Below are 19,086 nucleotides of genomic sequence, written 5' to 3' on the forward strand. Positions count from 1 at the left end.
AGGTGAGCCACGTCGCTGCGTGCCGTGGCGAGACACAGGCCCGATCGTCAAATTTAATGATTTGACACTTTGGTTAATTATTTATATTGATTTTATGGATATGATACGTGAGACTATTTAAATCGAAGATAAAACGTGACGTGAAGCTCAATGTAAAAAGTCAAAATCCCTCCTCCGCTCCCCATCTGCGACTGTAGACTGCTACAGGCAGCCACTGTGCTGTACGCACGTGTACCACGCGCTGGACTTATCTGTTTTGCTCTGTTCATCAGCAGAGCTGCCCATCGTTTGCCTAGTTCCAATCAGATATCAGCTATAGTCATTGTCTTGCTGGTGATATCATCAAAAAGACGAGATCTTTCGTCTTCTTCTCCGTTCTTCTCCGATCTGCAAAGCTCGATCTTTTGCTCGCCAAATCCAATCCCTGTACCTCTCTCTTTAATTGGACGAAGTGTCAGGAAGAGGCCAAGAAGGAGTCAAGAGCCACCAGTCTCCGGCCACCAAGTGGGTGGCGAGTTACGGGCGAGATGGCCTTCGCCTCCTGCCTCCCGCTGCTGCCGCTCCTGCTGCTGTCCGCGGCGGCGGCGGCGGACGGTGGCCTGGGCGTGGCGGAGTACGAGGCGCAGTTCGAGGCGTGGTGCGCGGAGCACGGCAAGTCGTACGCGACGGCCGAGGAGCGCGCGGCGCGGCTCGCGGCGTTCGCGGACAACGCGGCCTTCGTGGCGGCGCACAACGCGGGGGACGGCGCGCCGGCGTCGTACGCGCTCGCGCTCAACGCCTTCGCCGACCTGACGCACGACGAGTTCCGCGCCGCGCGCCTCGGCCGCCTCGCCGCCGGCGCGGGTCCCCGCCGGGACGGCGAGGGCGCGCCGTACCTGGGCGGCGTCGGGTCCGTGCCCGATGCGTTGGACTGGAGGCAGAGCGGCGTGGTCACCAAGGTCAAGGACCAAGGCAGCTGCGGTGAGACTACATCTTCTTGATCTGTTCTACTCTTTTTAGATTGAAATATTTGATCTTTTTCCATCGGAATGAATTGTTATAATTGCTTTTTGGGACTTGGGAATTGATTTTAGTAGTTATATATCCAGAAGTTTCTAAAGCAAAATGAAGTTAGAATCATGTGAACGAACCACTATCCAGTAGCTACAGAGGGTTCCAAGAATCTTAGGAACGTAAGATTACAAAGGAGAAGAGGCTGACAAAAAAAGAAAAAGTAATTTGGCCTTTCAGAACTCATTGGGGGCTATTGCTGTTAGATTCAATGTTTGATTGTTTAACAGTTAGCAGCGTTCTTTCTTGGTGTATTCTGCCCTACCTGTGTTTATTGATCATCATGGTGTCCTCTAGAAATAATCTTGATTTTTTTTTTCTCGTTAGTTGGTGAGATATATTGCTAAACTTAAGCGACTTCAAACCTCTTTTAGGACCTATTGCAATTTTACTGACTGAATTTTCAAAAACAAACTCATCTTCTAGTCGGTTGAACTCTTTCCAGCACTAGATCAAGTCCATCAGATTTGCTAGCGTTAGAATGAAGTAATTGTCCTGGTGTACGTACAGCACAACCAGAGAGAGAGAGAGTAATCAAAATAAGATTCTTCATTGCACACTAATGAGATGTTAAGGGTCTGTTTGGAGGAGCTTATGGCAGTTGCAGCTTCTTACATAATCTACAGAAATCATAAGCTTTTCTAAACAGCATTTAGCTTCTGAGAATCTAGAGTTGCAGAATCCAGAAAATAAACTACAAGAAGTTAGAAAACTTAGTGTTTCCAATTCTGATAAGTTGGTTAAACTTAGTGTTTCCAATTCTGATAAGTTGGTTTCTCACCAGCTACTTCTTGGGAATTTTAAGCTACCCCAAACAGACCCTAATTTAACTTGCACATGTTTCTGTTACCTTTTAGCGTTAGTTTGGTCTTCAGCTTATCTAGAAATTTCTGTAAGCTTCTACTGCCAAAACAGCTATTCCTTGTTTTGATGGCCCAGCTTTGCAGTTGAGTATCGTATCTTTGGAAAAAATCTTGTTATTAATCATCATGCTTCCAGGGATCAAGTGTTCTAGGTAGGGAGATTATCTTAAAATGCCTCTGGTAGAATTGGAAAGATGCATTTACAAATGTGTACCACATAAGAACCTTCTCAGAAAATATTCTTTTACAAGGTAGGGGTTGTGGTGACTCTTGGCACAAAAGTTGTTCCCGGCCAGAAGTCTCATTTGGACTTTGTCTAGGTTTTGTTTCCTTTTGTTGAATGCTTCGTACATGATTATTGAAGTTTCACTTTTAACTGCTGATACTGCCTCATTTGCAGTGGCTAAACCATGCCAGTAGTTCCAGCTAATGTTGTCTGCATTGTTGTACAGGTGCGTGTTGGAGCTTCTCAGCTACAGGTGCCATGGAGGGAATAAACAAGATCAAGACAGGTTCCCTGATCAGCCTTTCCGAACAGGAACTAATAGACTGTGATAGATCCTACAATACTGGTTGTGGTGGTGGCCTCATGGATTATGCCTATAAGTTTGTGGTTAAAAATGGTGGAATTGACACGGAGGAGGATTACCCATATCGTGAAACAGATGGAACATGCAACAAGAACAAGGTAAAATGAAAATTTGTACATTCCACCTTAGGTATCCTCTACCTGCCATCCTAATGCAACAATTTGGCTGCTTAAAATGCAGCTCAAAAGGCGAGTGGTAACAATTGATGGCTACAAAGATGTACCCGCCAACAATGAAGATCTGTTACTTCAGGCTGTTGCTCAGCAACCTGTCAGCGTAGGAATATGTGGTAGCGCTAGAGCATTTCAACTATACTCCAAGGTATGAATAGTACAACCTCCGTTTCATATTGTAAGACTTTCTAATCTCGTCTAAATTCATTAGCATCCATATGAATCCAGACAAGGCTAGAAAGTCTTATTACATTATGAAACAGAGGAAGTACATAGTTTGTTGATCTACTTCTAATGAGCATGTTTTACCGATTGTACACATTTCTTGTACCTGCCTCTTAATATTTTGTCATACAGGGCATCTTCGATGGTCCATGTCCTACATCGCTTGATCATGCTGTGTTAATTGTGGGATATGGTTCTGAAGGTGGCAAGGACTACTGGATTGTGAAAAACTCTTGGGGTGAAAGTTGGGGAATGAAGGGGTATATGCATATGCATCGGAACACCGGCAATTCCTATGGTATCTGTGGCATAAACCAGATGCCATCATTCCCTACAAAAACAAGCCCGAATCCTCCTCCTTCGCCAGGCCCAGGTCCAACCAAATGCAGCCTTCTTACCTACTGCCCTGAAGGATCCACCTGCTGTTGCTCCTGGCGTGTCTTGGGGTTGTGCCTTTCTTGGAGCTGCTGTGAACTGGACAGCGCAACTTGCTGCAAGGATAATCGTTATTGTTGCCCCCATGACTACCCGATTTGTGATACGGCTAGCCGACGGTGCTTCAAGGTATATAGAAAACAATTCTGTGCATCCAATATGAGCTGGCTCAAACTTTTTATGTTTATTCTAACTCCGTTACCATTTCACTTTGGTTCATATCATACTTCAGTTTTTCTTTTACTGACTGTATATAGTCAGGGGTCACCAATGTGTTTGTTATTCCGTTCATCGTCAGATAAACATTGTATGTTCTGAGAACTTGAGTGTTTTTTCTTGTTGCAGGCTAACAATGGCAACTTCTCTGTCATGGAGGGAGGGAGTAGGAAACAGTCTTTCTCCAAAGTTCCCTCTTTGGGTGGTTTGTTGGAACTGCTGGGTCAGTGAGTGCATAATTCAAGCCAAGTTTCTTCGAGTGAGTACAGTTGACATGAGCATCTTATGTGTGATCATGCCTGATCTTTTTTTAGTACCTTATGCTGACCCATTCCCTTTAACAGATACGGATGTATGGACGATGCTAAGCGGTAGGCTCAGTAGTCAGTGGTTGGATTGCTGCTTTCTTCAAGTTTCCAGCCACACCCTGAAGTTGTCTTGCACAGATATATTCAAATTTAGGGCTTATTTGGTTCGGAGGAATTGAATGGTTTCCTATGAAAATCCTATAAATTCCTGTGTTCCAAAGAAGCCTTTACTACGTGTTGGTGAATCATACTTTGTTCTGTAATGTTGTTGTACATGCCAGGCTAGACTGGATCGTTTCACTCGAGTTTGTAGCAGAGGCGAAAACCACTTGGTAAAAGTACTTCTATGTTAGATTGATAATAAAGAGATTGCGGTAAGTCTATGCATCTCAAACTCAGATACTTTTCCCTTGAATAATTAGTTCGTTCTAAAGACATTAGAGCTTGAACTCAAACAATCCAATGGCCACAAGGAGCCGTCAGAATGGTGTGTTCATGAATAGTTTGCCAAAAAGAATTTTGCGAAATGGACTATACTATCCCTTTTCAAAACTGGCTATTTGCAAATAGACTCATGAAAAAACTTACTGTGCGAATGGATCTTTTTGACCTTACCAACGTTACTAGCGCCGATATTGAATAGGATGGCGCTAATGATATTGACGCCGTCCTCCTTAATCATGTGGCCAGAGGATGGCACCAACGATATTAGCGTGGCCCTATTCAATGTCGGTGTCAGCATCAGTAACGTTGGCGCGGTCAAAAGGTTCATTCGCACAATAAGTTTTTTTATAGGTCTATTTATAAAATAAGTTTTTAAAAAAGACCAAAATATCAAAATTTCAGGTGTGGTGTACTATCAAAGACCTAAAAACCTACTCTTTTTGTTTTTTTTATGTCGTTGACTTTTAGATATGTGTTTGGTCATTCGTCTTATTTAAAAATTTTGTGTAAATATATAAAATTATAAGCAAGTTACTTTAGTAATAAATTAAATCATAAAATAATTGGTAATTATATAAATTATTTAATTAAGACGAAAGGTTTGATTCGAAAGTCATTTGTGTCAAATTAGAAAAGGCCGAGTACTTTTGCAAAATAGTCCTCATGTAACCTAGATCGATGGATCGATGGGGAATTTAACTATTTGCTACTCTTACCCGCCGTCACTCGTTAAATGCTACTCTTATGGTTATTTTTTTTTTTTGCCACTGTAGTGGCACGAAATGTACGGTCTATCCCTTCCATTCTTTCGTCTTTCCTTCTCACAGTGTTCCTCGTATGCATGGTCTGTTAACATAATCTAATGGTTGTTTATAATGATTATGACATCACAGCTCGCTTCTTATTGGATTATTATTTTACCCAAACTTTGTTTATAGGAAATTCTCATTTCTAAAGTCTTCGAATGACATGTTCAAATGGTTTGTTTCCTGTTACAAACCGTTGGACAGATTAGCGATTGAATATGATATACTAAAGTAATGAATAAGAGTGTAAGATCTCAATATCCATAGGCCGAGCATGAGTTAAACACCAAACATTATTAGGGTTAATGGCATCCATAGTTGTTAGTTATTTTACCATGCAAATAATTTTAGCACAGAGACATAAAAGAATTGAAAATAGTTGCACGTACGACTTTTATCCTACAATAAACGTACAATCTACTAGACGCGGCACGCACGGCGTATGCATATGTTACACCGTCAACGTACGACGGTAGTACGATGACTATCATACGTTTAGCATCGCTTTAAAAGGACTATGTTCACGCTTAACATAGGTCAGGGGCGGTACTAACCTAGAGCAACTATGGCTGAAGCTCTAGGCCTAGGTCTATAATCCCTTTAAAAATACACAAAATTAACATATAAATTTTAAAAATCAGTTAATACTATATTACCTTAGCCCTACTCTTTAAAATTTTCTAATTCTGTCCCTAACATAGGCAATAATAGTGCAGACAAGGAACAAAGATGAAAGGGGTAGAACGCATATTTTATGTTCTTATAGTGGCAACAAATTGAAAAAAACAATTGTGGTATTTGAGCAAATAGTTAATTTCCGGTCGGCGGTGGTTCTTCTCCGCTTTCCGTCCTCCCTGAAATCGTCGCCGCGGAGGAGGGAGTAGGCGTCGTCGCTCAGCCGCGAGAGGGGAGGCGCATGGGCCATGGCGCCGGAGTTACGCCACTGGTGGCGTGGCGGCCTCTCCAATCGGTTCGCGTCGTCTTCGTCTTCCGCTTTGCTTTGGGGCGAACGTCTTACAGTCGCGCGTGAGCAGGCAGAGTCCGTCTCCGTGGGCGCCCGCCTGATTCCCCCGCGGCGACGACGCCGCGCCAAAATGTCAAGTGCCCTCCAGTTCATAAAGGTGAGAACAAAACAACAATCTCCAGATTCGCTTTTTGCACGGGTAGCGTTCTGGGTTAAGGAGGGGTAGAAGTGTGGTTGCGAAAGGGGAGGAAGAAGAAGAAGAATAAATTGGTGGCATTGTCATGGTGCAGCTCTGCAGGGCCAGGGGAAATGAATCTGTTATTTTGATACATTTTTTATATTTAGTTTGGTTCTCAATGTGGCCACTTAGTAAAATCAAGAATCAACCTAGTGAAGTGGCAATCGATCGCCTCCGATCTCATAAGAGGAATCGAGAATCCTGGCAAGTTATTTCGGCAAAAGATTTCGCATTTCTTGTCCACGGCCTTGCCCATTATTCTTTCTTTACGCCGGGCCAATGCCATCCACAGACTGACACTGAGACGCGCAAAAAAAAAAAAAAAAAAAAAAAACGAATGAACGTGGGAAAAACATTCAGGCAGGCGTAGAATTGATGTTGTAAAAATATGTTTATTGTTTTATTCTATATCGTTTGCTTCTTTAATTCTGCATCGTTAACACAGGGAATAATGCAAAGTCGGCTAGGCATGGGAGATCAGGAAAAGGAGAATATGTGTGGTTGGAAAAAGACTGGGTTTTTCTTTTCTTTTCATGTGTGTGAATTGTAAATTGGTTCCAGTAGGTCAGAGAATCGAGTTCCCTGGTTGCTTTCAGGTCTATTGAACCGTTAACACGGCTGCCAGCTTGCGGCAGTGGCTGGTTTCCCCTGGCACCAATGCGCCATTTGTTCTGGTCATCCTATAAATTGGCAGGTGAGTGCTTCTTGTTGTCTTAATAAACCCATATTGTAGTAGCAGACTGGTAATTGCACAAGAAGGCGCAATCTTAAGCTCTTAAGTCCCTATCTCCAAGTGTTTGAGCCTATTTGGCCAGCGAAATATGGTACATTCTTGTTTGTTCATGATCTCGTGTGCATAGTGATGTGTTTGTTTTTCCAAACAGATGTATGCCTGCCGACTGACAACAATGGCAAAGTGAAATTTTATGCATGCATACTATCTTCAGAAGTACTATCATAGAATTGTCCAAATCATAGAATTGTCCAAAATAGAGCTAGCCAGTTACCATTGTGACAAATTGGAGTTGGAGTAATTTTCAAGCTTGCAAGCTATTGCTTAATCATGGGATCATAGTGACATGTTAAACACTTGATGCTTTCGTTTGCCAAGTTTGCAATTGGACAGCTGTAGACCCCTAGAATTGTTTAGGATCAAGAGCAGAACCCACACAGCATTGCTATCTTTCTACTATTTGAAAATCTGCTAACTGAATATCATGAGTGTGTTTTGGTTTATGAAGCAATGAGGTGCAGATATTTTATTTTCTTCATGAATCATGTAATTCCAGAACTCAAATTCAGTTGTCATTGTCTAATGAAACTTTGGTGTCCTTGACAATAGAGTATCAAAAGCAGTGACGGGAAGAGCCCCATAGTTGTTGGGCCTTGGGGTGGCACAGGAGGATACCCTTGGGACGATGGTGTATACTCAAACATACGCCAGGTCATCATCACCCATGGTGCAGCTATTGACTCCATAAGGATTGAATATGACCTGAAAGGAAATTCGGTCTGGTCAGAGACACATGGGAGCACTGATGGAGGAGGTTCTGAAACAGATAAGGTCTAGTTTACCATATCCTTGCTGCAGTATTTTAAATTTTTTTAGCAAGGTTGCAACGCTTTTCCAATTTTTGGAGAAAAGGCTTAATAGGTGCTCCCTCCGTTTCATATTATCACTTTGGATTTGTTCTAAGTCAAATCTCTTCAAGTTTGATCAAGTTTATAGAAAAATGTTCTAACATCTACAACACTAATTAGTTTAACATTGAGTATATTTTTATAGAACAATTATTTTGATGTTGTGGGTGTTAGTACATTTTTTAATAGATTTGGTCAAACTTGAATATGTTTGATTTTGGATAAACCCAAAGTGACTTAAAATATGAAACAGAGGGAATACTGTGTATCTCGTTAGGCCTATATAGTAATGAGATTTAATATAGTCCTTGAGGAGGAACTGCATTTTTTTAGTGTGAATTTTGGTTACTCTCAGTACATCCTACGTGTTGAGATAACAGGAGGTACCACAAAATTAACACTAGAAACAGTGGTACATCCTCAAGTACCATAAAATTACTAGAAGTATAAAGTATAAACAACTATATACAATTCTGACAAAGTTGAAGGATATTGTTAGGCCTTAGCTTTATGTATGGATCTCATGTTTATTTTGGTGCCATAAAATCACTATAAGGCTTGTTTTTAATGAAGCTCTAATTGGTTTATACAGCAGAGGCCTACTTTGATTGTCATTCTATTTTAAAGAGGCATATTTTAGTTTTCATAGTCCTGAAATAAAATTATTCATTTTATATGTATAATCTACAGGTGAAGCTAGTTTTTCCTGATGAATTCCTTGTGTCTGTAAGTGGCTATTACGGATCAGTCTGTGGGACGCCAGTTATCATAAGATCATTAACATTTCAAAGCAACCGTTCCATGTACGGGCCTTTCGGTACAGAAGATGGGACACCTTTCTCACTCCCAGTGAGCAGTGGCAAAATTATTGGTTTTCATGGAAGGTCAGGGTCATATCTCAACTCTATAGGTTTTTATCTGAAGCAAGTGCATGTTCCAGATCGATCAAATTCTCCAAGCTTGCCTCGGAGTCAAAGGCTTACAGGTGCATATAACAAAAATGGTTATAGCTTTCCTGAGGGCGCTTCAGGATATGACATGGTCCTTGCAGTCCGAGATAGAGGTGACAGCTATGCTGTTTATACTAGCAATTACCCTAATCAGCAGTATGCAAAACCTTCTCCAGACTACCATGATGGAATCCTCTGGAATAAGGTGCCACAAACTAGTCCACCACTGCAGATGGTATCTTTTCCTAGTAGTTATGGAGAGAGAGGAGCTGCAACTATGAGTAGCCACGAGACTTTTGGTCCTTGGGGTGGAAGTGGTGGCACCATCTTTGATGATGGCATGTACACTGGGGTGTGGCAGATCAATTTGACACGAGCAGTGGGAATTACTTCCATTAAGGTGCTGTACGATCGAAATGGCCAGGCGGTGTGGGGAAACAAGCATGGATTCAGTGGGGCTGTTTCACCAGACAAGGTAAATGTGATTTCAGTACTGCAGTTCTTTTAATTTACTGTGATGTTGTTACATACAGGATTGTGATGAAATGGAACTTTTGTTCTTCAGATAGTATTTGATTTTCCCTCAGAGATCTTGACTCATATAACTGGCTACTATGGAGCGACAATGATCATGGGCCCAACAGTGATCAGATCACTCACATTCCACACAAACAAGCGGAGATATGGACCATATGGGGATGAGTGCGGCACATACTTCTCCACCAGTTTTACTGACGGGAGGATAGTAGGATTCCATGGTAGGGAGGGATGGTACATTGATGGCATTGGAGTCCATGTTCAGGAAGGCAAGTTGGTGCCACCGCGAGTTAGTAGTAGATCAATGACTGAGATGAACCCCTCTCTGCGCTACGACATGCTTGCGCAAGCACAGAGCGAAACATACGATGAGGTAGGGACAATTCTCGTCTAAATCATTACATGAGTAGGTGCCCTATATGTCCGTTGCCGATTTACCACATGCATTAGCTGCAGAGCTAACTTGTTAACCATTTTGCAGGTTGCTTATAGTATGGTGAAAGAACCAGTTCCAATGGGGCCAGGGCCATGGGGTGGCGAAGGAGGCCGGCCATGGGACGATGGTGTCTACACTGGTGTGAAGCAAGTCTATGTGATGAGAGGCTCCTTTATCGGCTCGATACAAATCGAGTATGACCGGGGTGACCAATCCGTCTGGTCTGCAAGGCATGGAACCAGTGGCCACATCACCCATAGGGTGAGTTACTGAGTACTATTATCATTTGAGTTCAACTTCATGCAATTTACAACAACCATATAAGACATGTTCTTCTTTCTTCGGTAGCATAGTAAACAATAACCTCTCCCCAAATGCACCTGCAGATTAAGCTGGATTACCCGCATGAGGTCCTGACATGCGTATACGGCTACTACAACACCAACAGGGAGGAAGGCCCCAGGGCTCTGAGGTCGATCACCTTCATCAGTAACCGAGGGAAGTACGGGCCATTCGGAGAGGAATTCGGCGCATACTTCTCGTCGGCGAAGACGGAAGGGAAGGTGGTAGGGTTCCATGGCCGGAGCGGGCAGCACCTGGACGCCATTGGGGTGCATATGCAGCACTGGATGGGGGACAGGAGGCCTGCTCCCAAGTACGTGCTGTCAAAGTACCTCTTCTGATGGAGCTATGAATGGATTTAGTTGAGTTCATTTCAAACGATGAATGAATTACATGTAGTTTAGCCGATAGCTACCATACAGATTGGGATGGTTTTCAATTTTGAGATGTGGAACAGTTCAGCCTACAGAATTACAGATGACTTGGTTCCTTGTATTCAGGGCTTCAAGCATAGTTACTGTATATCATGATTTATGAGTAAATTCAAATAAATTTCTCATTTTCGATCATTTTTGCTTGTCACAGAGGCATTTTCCCAGCTTTGTGTGATCCAATATGCCTGAATTTGTTATGGTTACCAGATTAGCCACACCTCCATATCTGTACAAACTTTGATAGCTCCAGTCTCAGTCTGCTTCAGAACAGGATTTCAGTGCTGAATTTAGCAGAAAACTAACGTAGTAAGGTAGTACATGACATGCTTGGAAAAAATAAGTGCAGCGGAGAAGTGAAAATGAAATTACATTAAACAAAATGGAAATGAAATTGACACGTTCTGTGACTTTATTTTGCACTCGCTCGTCTAACCAAAGCATTTGAATTTTATAAAGAACGTGTATAAGAATTCTACGGTATTGCGTGTAATCGCATCTTATTTAAATTTCTTCCTATTTAAGTCATATCCATCTGAGTAACTGACAATCTCAAAGTCATATCCACCTGAGTAACTCTAACAATCTCATTAAATGAAAAACACAAATATATTTTCTTCTTAACCAGAACATTTACTAAATAATTTAGAAGTACTGATATTGTCAGACAAGGTGAGTAGCAAACTTGTCAGAGATCACAGCCAAGAGAAACTCACGCTCAGGAAGATTATCCCCTAGGTACAAACACGGGAACATGCCCATTAGACTCCCCATGCTATATCGAACTGCCAGGGACTGTGACATGGGACACTGCAATTCAAGGCTGAATATGGCTGGAATAGGCAGCATGTCTATGAAAACAACCATAGGTTGGTAGGGAATCAATCATATTTACCAATTTACTGCTAACTTCATTTTATAATATAAGATGTTTGATTTTTTTTTGCAACGTTTGACCATTTGTCTTATTTAAAAAATTTGGTACAAATATAAAAAATAGTAAATTGTATTTAAAGTTCTTTTTGACAATAATGTATGTCACAAGCAAAATAAATGATATTTTTATAATTTTTTGAATAAGACAAATGATTAAATATTACAAGAAAAAATCAAATATCTTACGTTATGAAACGGAGGGAGTACCTTTATTCAACAGTATATAGATGTTTAGAGTTTTTTTAATAGATTAAGGTCGATTGAATGTTAGTTGGTTTATCAGCGTTCTTGAGAACCGGAAAGAGATATAACCATCTAATCTCTCTTTCTAACAGAAACGTAATGAACAGTGGCCGTTTCTGTGATCGATGGAAATGGAATAGAGATAGCTGAAGAGAAACCCCCAAGGCCTAACACCGTGTTATAAAAGAAAGGTATGGCTACGAGGGCAATTATCATTAGTTATGCAATTTCTCTGAAACCCTAAATCCACTCCCGATCAATCTAAGCACTGTAAGGGCTCTATGAGGCAATCCCCAGCCAACTCGTTAGCGTCCTGAAGGCTGCAGATATCGAGAAAAAACACCGGTGATGAGATCCCGCGGACCTCAAAAAAGAAAAGGGGAAGAAGAGATTAATGACTTCATTTGCGGGTCTGTATATATTCATCCACAGGTCTGTATTTATTCTTTCACATAATTTCATACATGATCATTTATAGGCTAAGGATCAATTAAGGTAAATCAATCTTATAGAATTATTTATTCCAACAAAGAAGAGAATAGAAAGTTGTAATTGGTTAAGATAAAGTAGATGAGAAAATTAAATGAGTGGTTATGATTGGTTGAGATGAGGGAGCGTATAAAGGCGTCCTTATATTATTGGAAAAAAATTAAACTTTAAATGCTCTTATATTTTCAGATGGATGGAGTAACTTTTAAGCGACGAGCATAATATGGTGCTAAAATAAAAAAAATCAAATTTCATACAAAAATATCACTTTACTCCCCTAAACTAGTTTATTGGATCCTAAACTATTATTTGACTCATTTTACCACATAAACTATAATTCACTTCATTGCTTCACATCATTTCTTTTTGTTTCTAGTTTTTAAGCTGAGTTTTTTTTTTACCTGCCGACTGACGAAGGGTGGAGATGTGGTGCCCTGGAAGGGGGAAAGAATGAGGGAAAGAGAGTGGAGAAGAAGAAAGTGATAACAGGTGAGTCCCATTAAATTTTTTTTATTAGAGTAATTTTCTCATCCTTGAGAAGATACCATGAGTTACCACTGTTTTTTATGGAGATACCAAATTTTACATAGAAAGCAGTGATATCTCTAGATAACTTCTTAAGGATGGGAAAAAATATTCTTACAATTCTACTATAATGTTGGTGTCACATGTGCTAGCTCAGACCAAATCCACGCAAATTAGTGTTGAGGGGATGAAAAATTGATGTGCTAAATATCTGAAATTTTACTTTAGAAGTTTAGTTCATGCTCTCGCAATTATTCAAGACTAATTCATATTTCTTTGTAATTATAAATACTATTTACAACCAGGGCTTCGATTGTAATTTCCCACCGGAGAAATGGCATATTCGCCACGTCACCAGACTCACCACTAGGACACACGACAATATCTTTGGGAAGGCGAGCCGCGGGGAGCAGATAGCCAGAGAAGGTCAGAAACTCAGAGGCTCAGAGCAAGTGCGCGCGTGTCGTGTCGTGTCCTCGCGTGAAAACCAAGCGGTGTTCTGCTCGCCGAGGAGAGGGAGAGGGAGGGGAGAGGGAGAGATGGCGGCGGCGGCCTCAGCGGCGCAGGTGGAGGACTCGGTGATCGCGATCCACAGCCTTGAGGAGTGGACCATCCAGATCGAGGCGGCCAACAGCGCCAAGAAGCTGGTGATTAAGCGTTGATCTCCTCTTGTTCATTTCCTTCTTTTTTTTTTCTGGAGTTTTGGGATCCAATGGTGCGGGTACCTAGCCTGGTGGGTTTGAGACTCTGCTCGAGTATGTGCATTTTTTTTCTTTGTTTGAAACTTCTTTTGTTTCCAATTTTGTGATTAGGGCATCCGAGGAGGAATTTTTGTATAATCCAGTTGGGTTATTTTTTTTGATACATTAGAGGATGTTAGGGTTTCTCTTCCCCTTTTCGGTGTGGATATATGGATCTACCCTTATGTAACTGTGAGAAGGATTATTACTCCATCACAGCAACTGTTATATTTTTTCTACTTCATTACAGCAACTGCTATGTTTCTGCTTCATTACAGGCTTACAGCAACTGTTATATTTCTTGTTAATGTGCTCATACTTCATACTTGGGGTTGGTCGAAAATAGTTTGATGGTAGCTACTATAGGAAATCGTAGGGGGTAAGGGTAAGTCACTAGTTCTTGTATAGTGGTGCTATTTTCCTGGTAACTACGTGGTTGATGGTTTACAGCGTTTTTGTTGCTAATGGTGTAGAGTACACAACTATTTCGGGATACTTTGAAATTTCAGACCTGTGTTTACTCATATAAGAAATAAATGTTTTTTTAATCTGTGGTCGGCACTCATCTAGTAGTGCAGAGTCAGAGTGTTTCTCCAATTGTTCATACAAAAATTATAAATAAATTCAAATTTGTATGATTAATTCACTCCATGTGTCCCATATTATAAGAAATTGGGCTCTTGTTTGAAGAAATTAAGGAATAATATGATATTAAATGAGAGAGGGTCGTGATTGGTTGAGATAAGTAAGTAGGCGGAGAAATTAAATGAGATATGGTTGTGATTGGTTGGGTTCAAGAAGCAGGTGGTGAAGTAGCTCAGCATTGTTCTTTTCTTATTCTAGATTTTGGATTTTCGTTCACATGCTTCCCAAGCTCTTAAATGGTACATTTTCGTGCAACAAAATTTGAAAATTTTGTATGAGTTAATTCATTCACTCATACCTTCAAATAGCTATCACAAAAATCATATGATCGATCAATTTCAGCTATTTCAAATAGGGCAGTACCATGGGACACAATTTAAATGCTATAGCCTATAAGTAGCTATAATATGGGATAGAGGAGTAACACACTAGAGCAGAATCATGGCATAATTTATGTGAATCGTGCCATGATGCACCAAGGATAGGGTGCAGTTGTTTGATAACTAAACTCCAATTTTGTGAAGACTTCCCATCCAAAGGTTGAAAGCTCTTATAATCACCAATATACGTACCAGAATTAGCAATACTGAAATTGTAGTTCTGATTGAAGGTATTGGAATCGTAACAGATAGCAATACTGAAAAGGTTGTTAACCTTCTTGTTTCTTCATAACAGGTTGTGATTGACTTCACTGCGGCATGGTGTGGACCATGCCGCATCATCGGTCCAGTTTTCGCTGATCTTGCAAAGAAGCATCCAGGTGTTGTTTTTCTGAAGGTTGATGTTGATGAACTGAAGGTATTTCTGCTCCACACTTTTTATGGAGTATTGTAGAACAATTGCTGTTTTGTCTTTCCTGTTCTTCTTTGATCCTAATGAAGATTTATGTAACAAACAGCCTATTGCTGAGCAATTCAGTGTTGAGGCTATGCCAACATTCCTGTTTATGAAGGAGGGTGATGTTAAAGACAGGGTTGTCGGCGCTATGAAGGATGAACTGACAAGCAAGCTTGAGCTACATGCAGCCCAGTAGTGCTATAGTGAATTAGTACCGATCTCCTAAATAAATGGGCCTTCAGGCTCTGAAAGGATTAGTGCCTTTATGCTGCTCTCAATATGCTTCTAGTATTAAGCACTGTTCTTACCGGTGTCTAGTTCATCGATAATCCCTTTGCTTGATCCAAGCTTGTGCTTTGAGTCTTCCCAACAAAATAATAGAGTGTTTTGCATATGCTTTCTTTCAGGTGAGATGTCAGAATGTTGGGTCCTTGGGAGTTGTTTAACTTTCATGACTAGTAAAGAACAATTGTTATTTTGTACTGAGTCCATCACCGTTCTAGTGATTGGCCAAATCCTTGTTGACTTGCAAAAGATAAAAGGCTTGAAAGAGTTTACAAATTGCATGGAGTCCCATGCTAATAAAGAAAAAAAATGATGTGTTCCATAAACTCAAGTCATCTCAACCATCTCAAGCCAGTGACTGTGGTTTGAGAAAGTTCTTAGATAATTTGAGAATTGATGACTTGTGTTCTGAAACCAAACCTTTACAGTTAGGGTTTTACTACTCTTGCAATCCTGCTTCTATTTCTAGTCACCTTCATTGCATGCATACCATACATTGGTATGTATGCATGGAGAGTTACTTTCTCAGGGATGGTGAGATTGATCATGTCTGGAACATATACTTTTCTTCACCCCGAGCCATTTTACTGGTCATTAAATGACCGGCGATTCTGAAGCTGCTCCTCACTGATCCAGGCATAAAGATAAGCTGATTTGATATCCTGCTTACTCAAGAGAGAAGAAAGGTTCTGCTAAAATTTCTCTGTGTAAGTGTAACCATGAGAGATTCTTGTCTTCCATGGAGTGCCACCGCCACAACTCGCAAAGCAAGAAGCTATCTTGCATCCCACTTCAATCCCCATGTCTTCCTTTCCATTTTTGTTCTTGCTTCAATCACCATCTCATCGTCTTGCTGCATGGATCGAATCGATAAGAAGTGGAGAAAGAACTAGGCGAAATCGCCGTCAATGGCAGGGTGTTTGATCTGCTTCGGTTGCTGCAAGATCATCGGTGGTCCGTGTGTCTAGTGAAGGCGACGAGCGAGCTTCCCGGCAATGGAGGTGATCAGCCGCAGGGCCGCCGTGCGCGGCTTCGTGGAGAGCCTGAGCACGGTGGAAGGGCGTCTGCTGCGGCTGGAGGTGGTCGTCCTCCTCAGCGCCGTCATCCTCGCGGCGCTGGTGCTGTACGGCACCACCCGGCGGCGGAGCAGCGACAAGCTCCTCCGCGGCGTGATGTGGATGGCCTACTCGCTGTCGTACGTGGTGGTGTCCTACGCCGTGGGGCTCATCCAGGACGGGCCGTTCCGCGGCGAGACGTTCGTGCTGTGGGCGGCGGCGCTGCTGCTGATCCAGGCGAGCGCGTACGCGGCGCCGGTGCACAGCCGCCGCGAGTTCAGCCAGCGGAAGAAGCTGCTGCTGCAGCACATCCTCCAGACAGCGCTCGTGCTCTGGCTCGTCGTCAGCGCCACCGGCCGGAACGCCAGCTACCGGGCGGCGATCTGGGCGTTCTGGTGCCTCAACGTGCTCAAGACGGCGGCCAAGATCGTGGAGATGATCAAGGCCAGCCTCCCCGACCAGTCCGTCAAGGTGGTCGCGGAGTACATGGACGTCGAGGAGTCGCTCGCCGCCAGCGAGCAGCCGGCGGACCCGAGGACGATGAAGGGGTACAAGTACATCTTCCACGGCGAGGACACCATGCTGCCGGTGAGCCACCAAGGCAGCCGCCTTGCCCGCGACGACATGATGACGCAGAGCGACGGCAAGTCGGTCGTCACCATCGACCGTGTCTACCGGTGGATCGACGGCGAGGCCGGGTACAGCGAGGTGGAGAAGGACATGGCGAGGGACTTCTGCCTCTCGTTCGCGCTGTTCAAGCTGCTGAAGCGGCGGTTCTACGGGTTCGTCCCGGCGGAGGCCGGCTCGCAGAAGGCGCGGGACCTCGTCTGCGAGGGGCTCATCCAGCCGGTCACCACCGGCCCCGACGCCGCCTTCCGCGTCGTCGAGGCGGAGCTCGCCTTCCTCTACGACGAGTTCTACACCAGGAACATCGTCCTCGTCGGAGCCCGAACCTACGTCTGCATCGCCGCCGCGGTGGCGGGGCTCACCATGTGGACGGCGTTCTTCGGCACGCTCGGCCCGGGCTACCACCACCTCCTCATCGGCGTCCGCGACCTCGACCGCTCCGTCACCGTGATGATCGTCCTGATCACCGCCGGGCTCGAGCTGTGCCAGGCGGTGGCCGGCTTCTCCAGCAACTGGAGGTACATCAAGACCGTGTACCGCTGCGTGCGCGACGAGCAGCACTGGTCGAACCGGCGGCGCGGCCACCTCTGGTGGAAGGAGAGCATCACGCCGCCGGCGACGAGGTACTGGGAGGACAAGGTCGGCCAGTACGTGCTCCTCAAGCGGTACAGGCACCGTCCATGGAACCTCCTGTCGTGGCTGACGCTGTACCTGGTGGAGCCGCGGCGGCAGGGCCAGAAGCGCGGCCGGAGGAAGCGCCTGCCGCAGGAGGTCAGGCGAGCGGTGCTCGTGTCGCTCAGGGCGAGCTACGGCCAGCTCACCAATGGCGTCTCCACCCTGCGGAGGCACGGCCTGTCGTCGCCGCTGGAGTGGGCGTGCAGCTTCCCGAAGCTCACCGACCAGATCCTCGTGTGGCACGTCGTCACCACGCGCTGCGACTGGGAGTGGGCGAGCCTCCGCGGCGGCCGGAGCCGCCGCCGCGAGGGCGGCGACGACGACGACGTCGCCGGCGTGAACAGGCTCATCGCGAGAAAGCTGTCCAACTACTGCGCGTACCTGGTGGCGTTCGTGCCGGAGATGCTGCCGGACCCGAGCTACAACGTCGAGCAGATCTTCGACACGGCGGTGCAGCAGGCGCGGGACCACCTCGCCGGCTGCAGGACGGATGGAAGCGTGCTCGAGAGGCTACGGGAGATCGAGGAAAGGGAGCTCGGCGGCGCGTACGAGAGAGTAGGCAGCTCCACCATCATCGAGAAGGCGGCGCTGCTCGGCGGGCAGCTCAGGGCGACCGTGGACGCCGAGGAGCGGCGGTGGCAGGTGCTGGCGGAGTTCTGGGCGGAGTTCGTGCTCTTCCTCGCGCCGTCGGACAACGTGGACATCCACGCCGAGATGCTGGGCGCCGGCGGCGAGTTCATGACGCAGCTGTGGGCGCTGCTCTCCCACGCCGGCGTCCTGGAACGGCCGGCCGGTGCCGGTGCTGCGCCGCCGCTGGCACCGAGTCCGACACCGGCAGTGTGATTGGTCGATATCGGTTATGTTCGAGATCGTGCAAACTAGCTAGGAGATTTGGCTACTCTATCGATAGACCAAATTTATTTTTTTAATACATTATCGATCGATTTATTAGTTTGGAACAAAGCGCTTGATACTTTGGAAGCTTTTCTTGGTTGGGCCTTATAAATCGAATACACGAGACTAATGTCATATATAGGATGAGCTTAAAATTTTGAGAAGGGGTTGGTTAGGACTTAGGGGTCAACCGATGATAATATGAAAAAGTTGGGCATCCTATTTTCTCTTGCAGTTTATGTGTTGGATTCTATAATTTTATATTCTTATAATCTGAACAATGTTTAGAGAATCTTCTGAAAATTCTGATGATAGGGGCCAAGGCTGAGTTGGAAACGAAACGAACTGAACCCATTTAAGTTAAGTTTAAAATTAGGTTCAATGAACGTTGCCTAAGCCAACTTTGTAATGTCTGCTCTCTTGTGTCCACACGTGCACATCCCAAACAACTAAATTGGATGTTTTTCATACAATAATTCAATAGAA

At 44.1% G+C, this 19,086-nt stretch overlaps 3 protein-coding genes across 3 annotated transcripts; all 3 read left to right on the forward strand.

Annotated features, from left to right (window-relative positions):
• The first annotated feature begins 252 nt into the window (after positions 1–252).
• Positions 253–10,770, forward strand: LOC102721838 (jacalin-related lectin 3-like). The gene is made up of 12 exons (XM_015837734.2): positions 253–960; positions 2,366–2,601; positions 2,684–2,824; positions 3,034–3,465; positions 3,682–3,754; positions 3,999–4,032; positions 6,990–7,022; positions 7,657–7,876; positions 8,644–9,378; positions 9,469–9,813; positions 9,922–10,137; positions 10,263–10,770. Exons 1-12 carry the CDS (start codon positions 528–530, stop codon positions 10,557–10,559), a joined length of 3,195 nt encoding a protein of 1,064 aa, XP_015693220.2. The 5' UTR covers positions 253–527; the 3' UTR covers positions 10,560–10,770.
• A 2,477-nt stretch (positions 10,771–13,247) lies between these two features.
• Positions 13,248–15,598, forward strand: LOC102722120 (thioredoxin H-type-like). The gene is made up of 3 exons (XM_006654556.3): positions 13,248–13,489; positions 14,903–15,025; positions 15,126–15,598. The coding sequence occupies exons 1-3, from the start codon at positions 13,382–13,384 to the stop codon at positions 15,258–15,260; spliced, it is 366 nt and encodes a 121-aa protein (XP_006654619.1). The 5' UTR covers positions 13,248–13,381; the 3' UTR covers positions 15,261–15,598.
• A 746-nt stretch (positions 15,599–16,344) lies between these two features.
• Positions 16,345–18,549, forward strand: LOC102717902. Its single transcript, XM_006655405.2, has 2 exons — positions 16,345–17,979; positions 18,109–18,549. The coding sequence occupies exons 1-2, from the start codon at positions 16,345–16,347 to the stop codon at positions 18,547–18,549; spliced, it is 2,076 nt and encodes a 691-aa protein (XP_006655468.2).
• Positions 18,550–19,086: the final 537 nt, after the last annotated feature.

Source organism: Oryza brachyantha, chromosome 5 (genome assembly GCF_000231095.2).
Source record: "Oryza brachyantha chromosome 5, ObraRS2, whole genome shotgun sequence".
NCBI classification, from domain to species: Eukaryota; Viridiplantae; Streptophyta; class Magnoliopsida; order Poales; family Poaceae; genus Oryza; species Oryza brachyantha.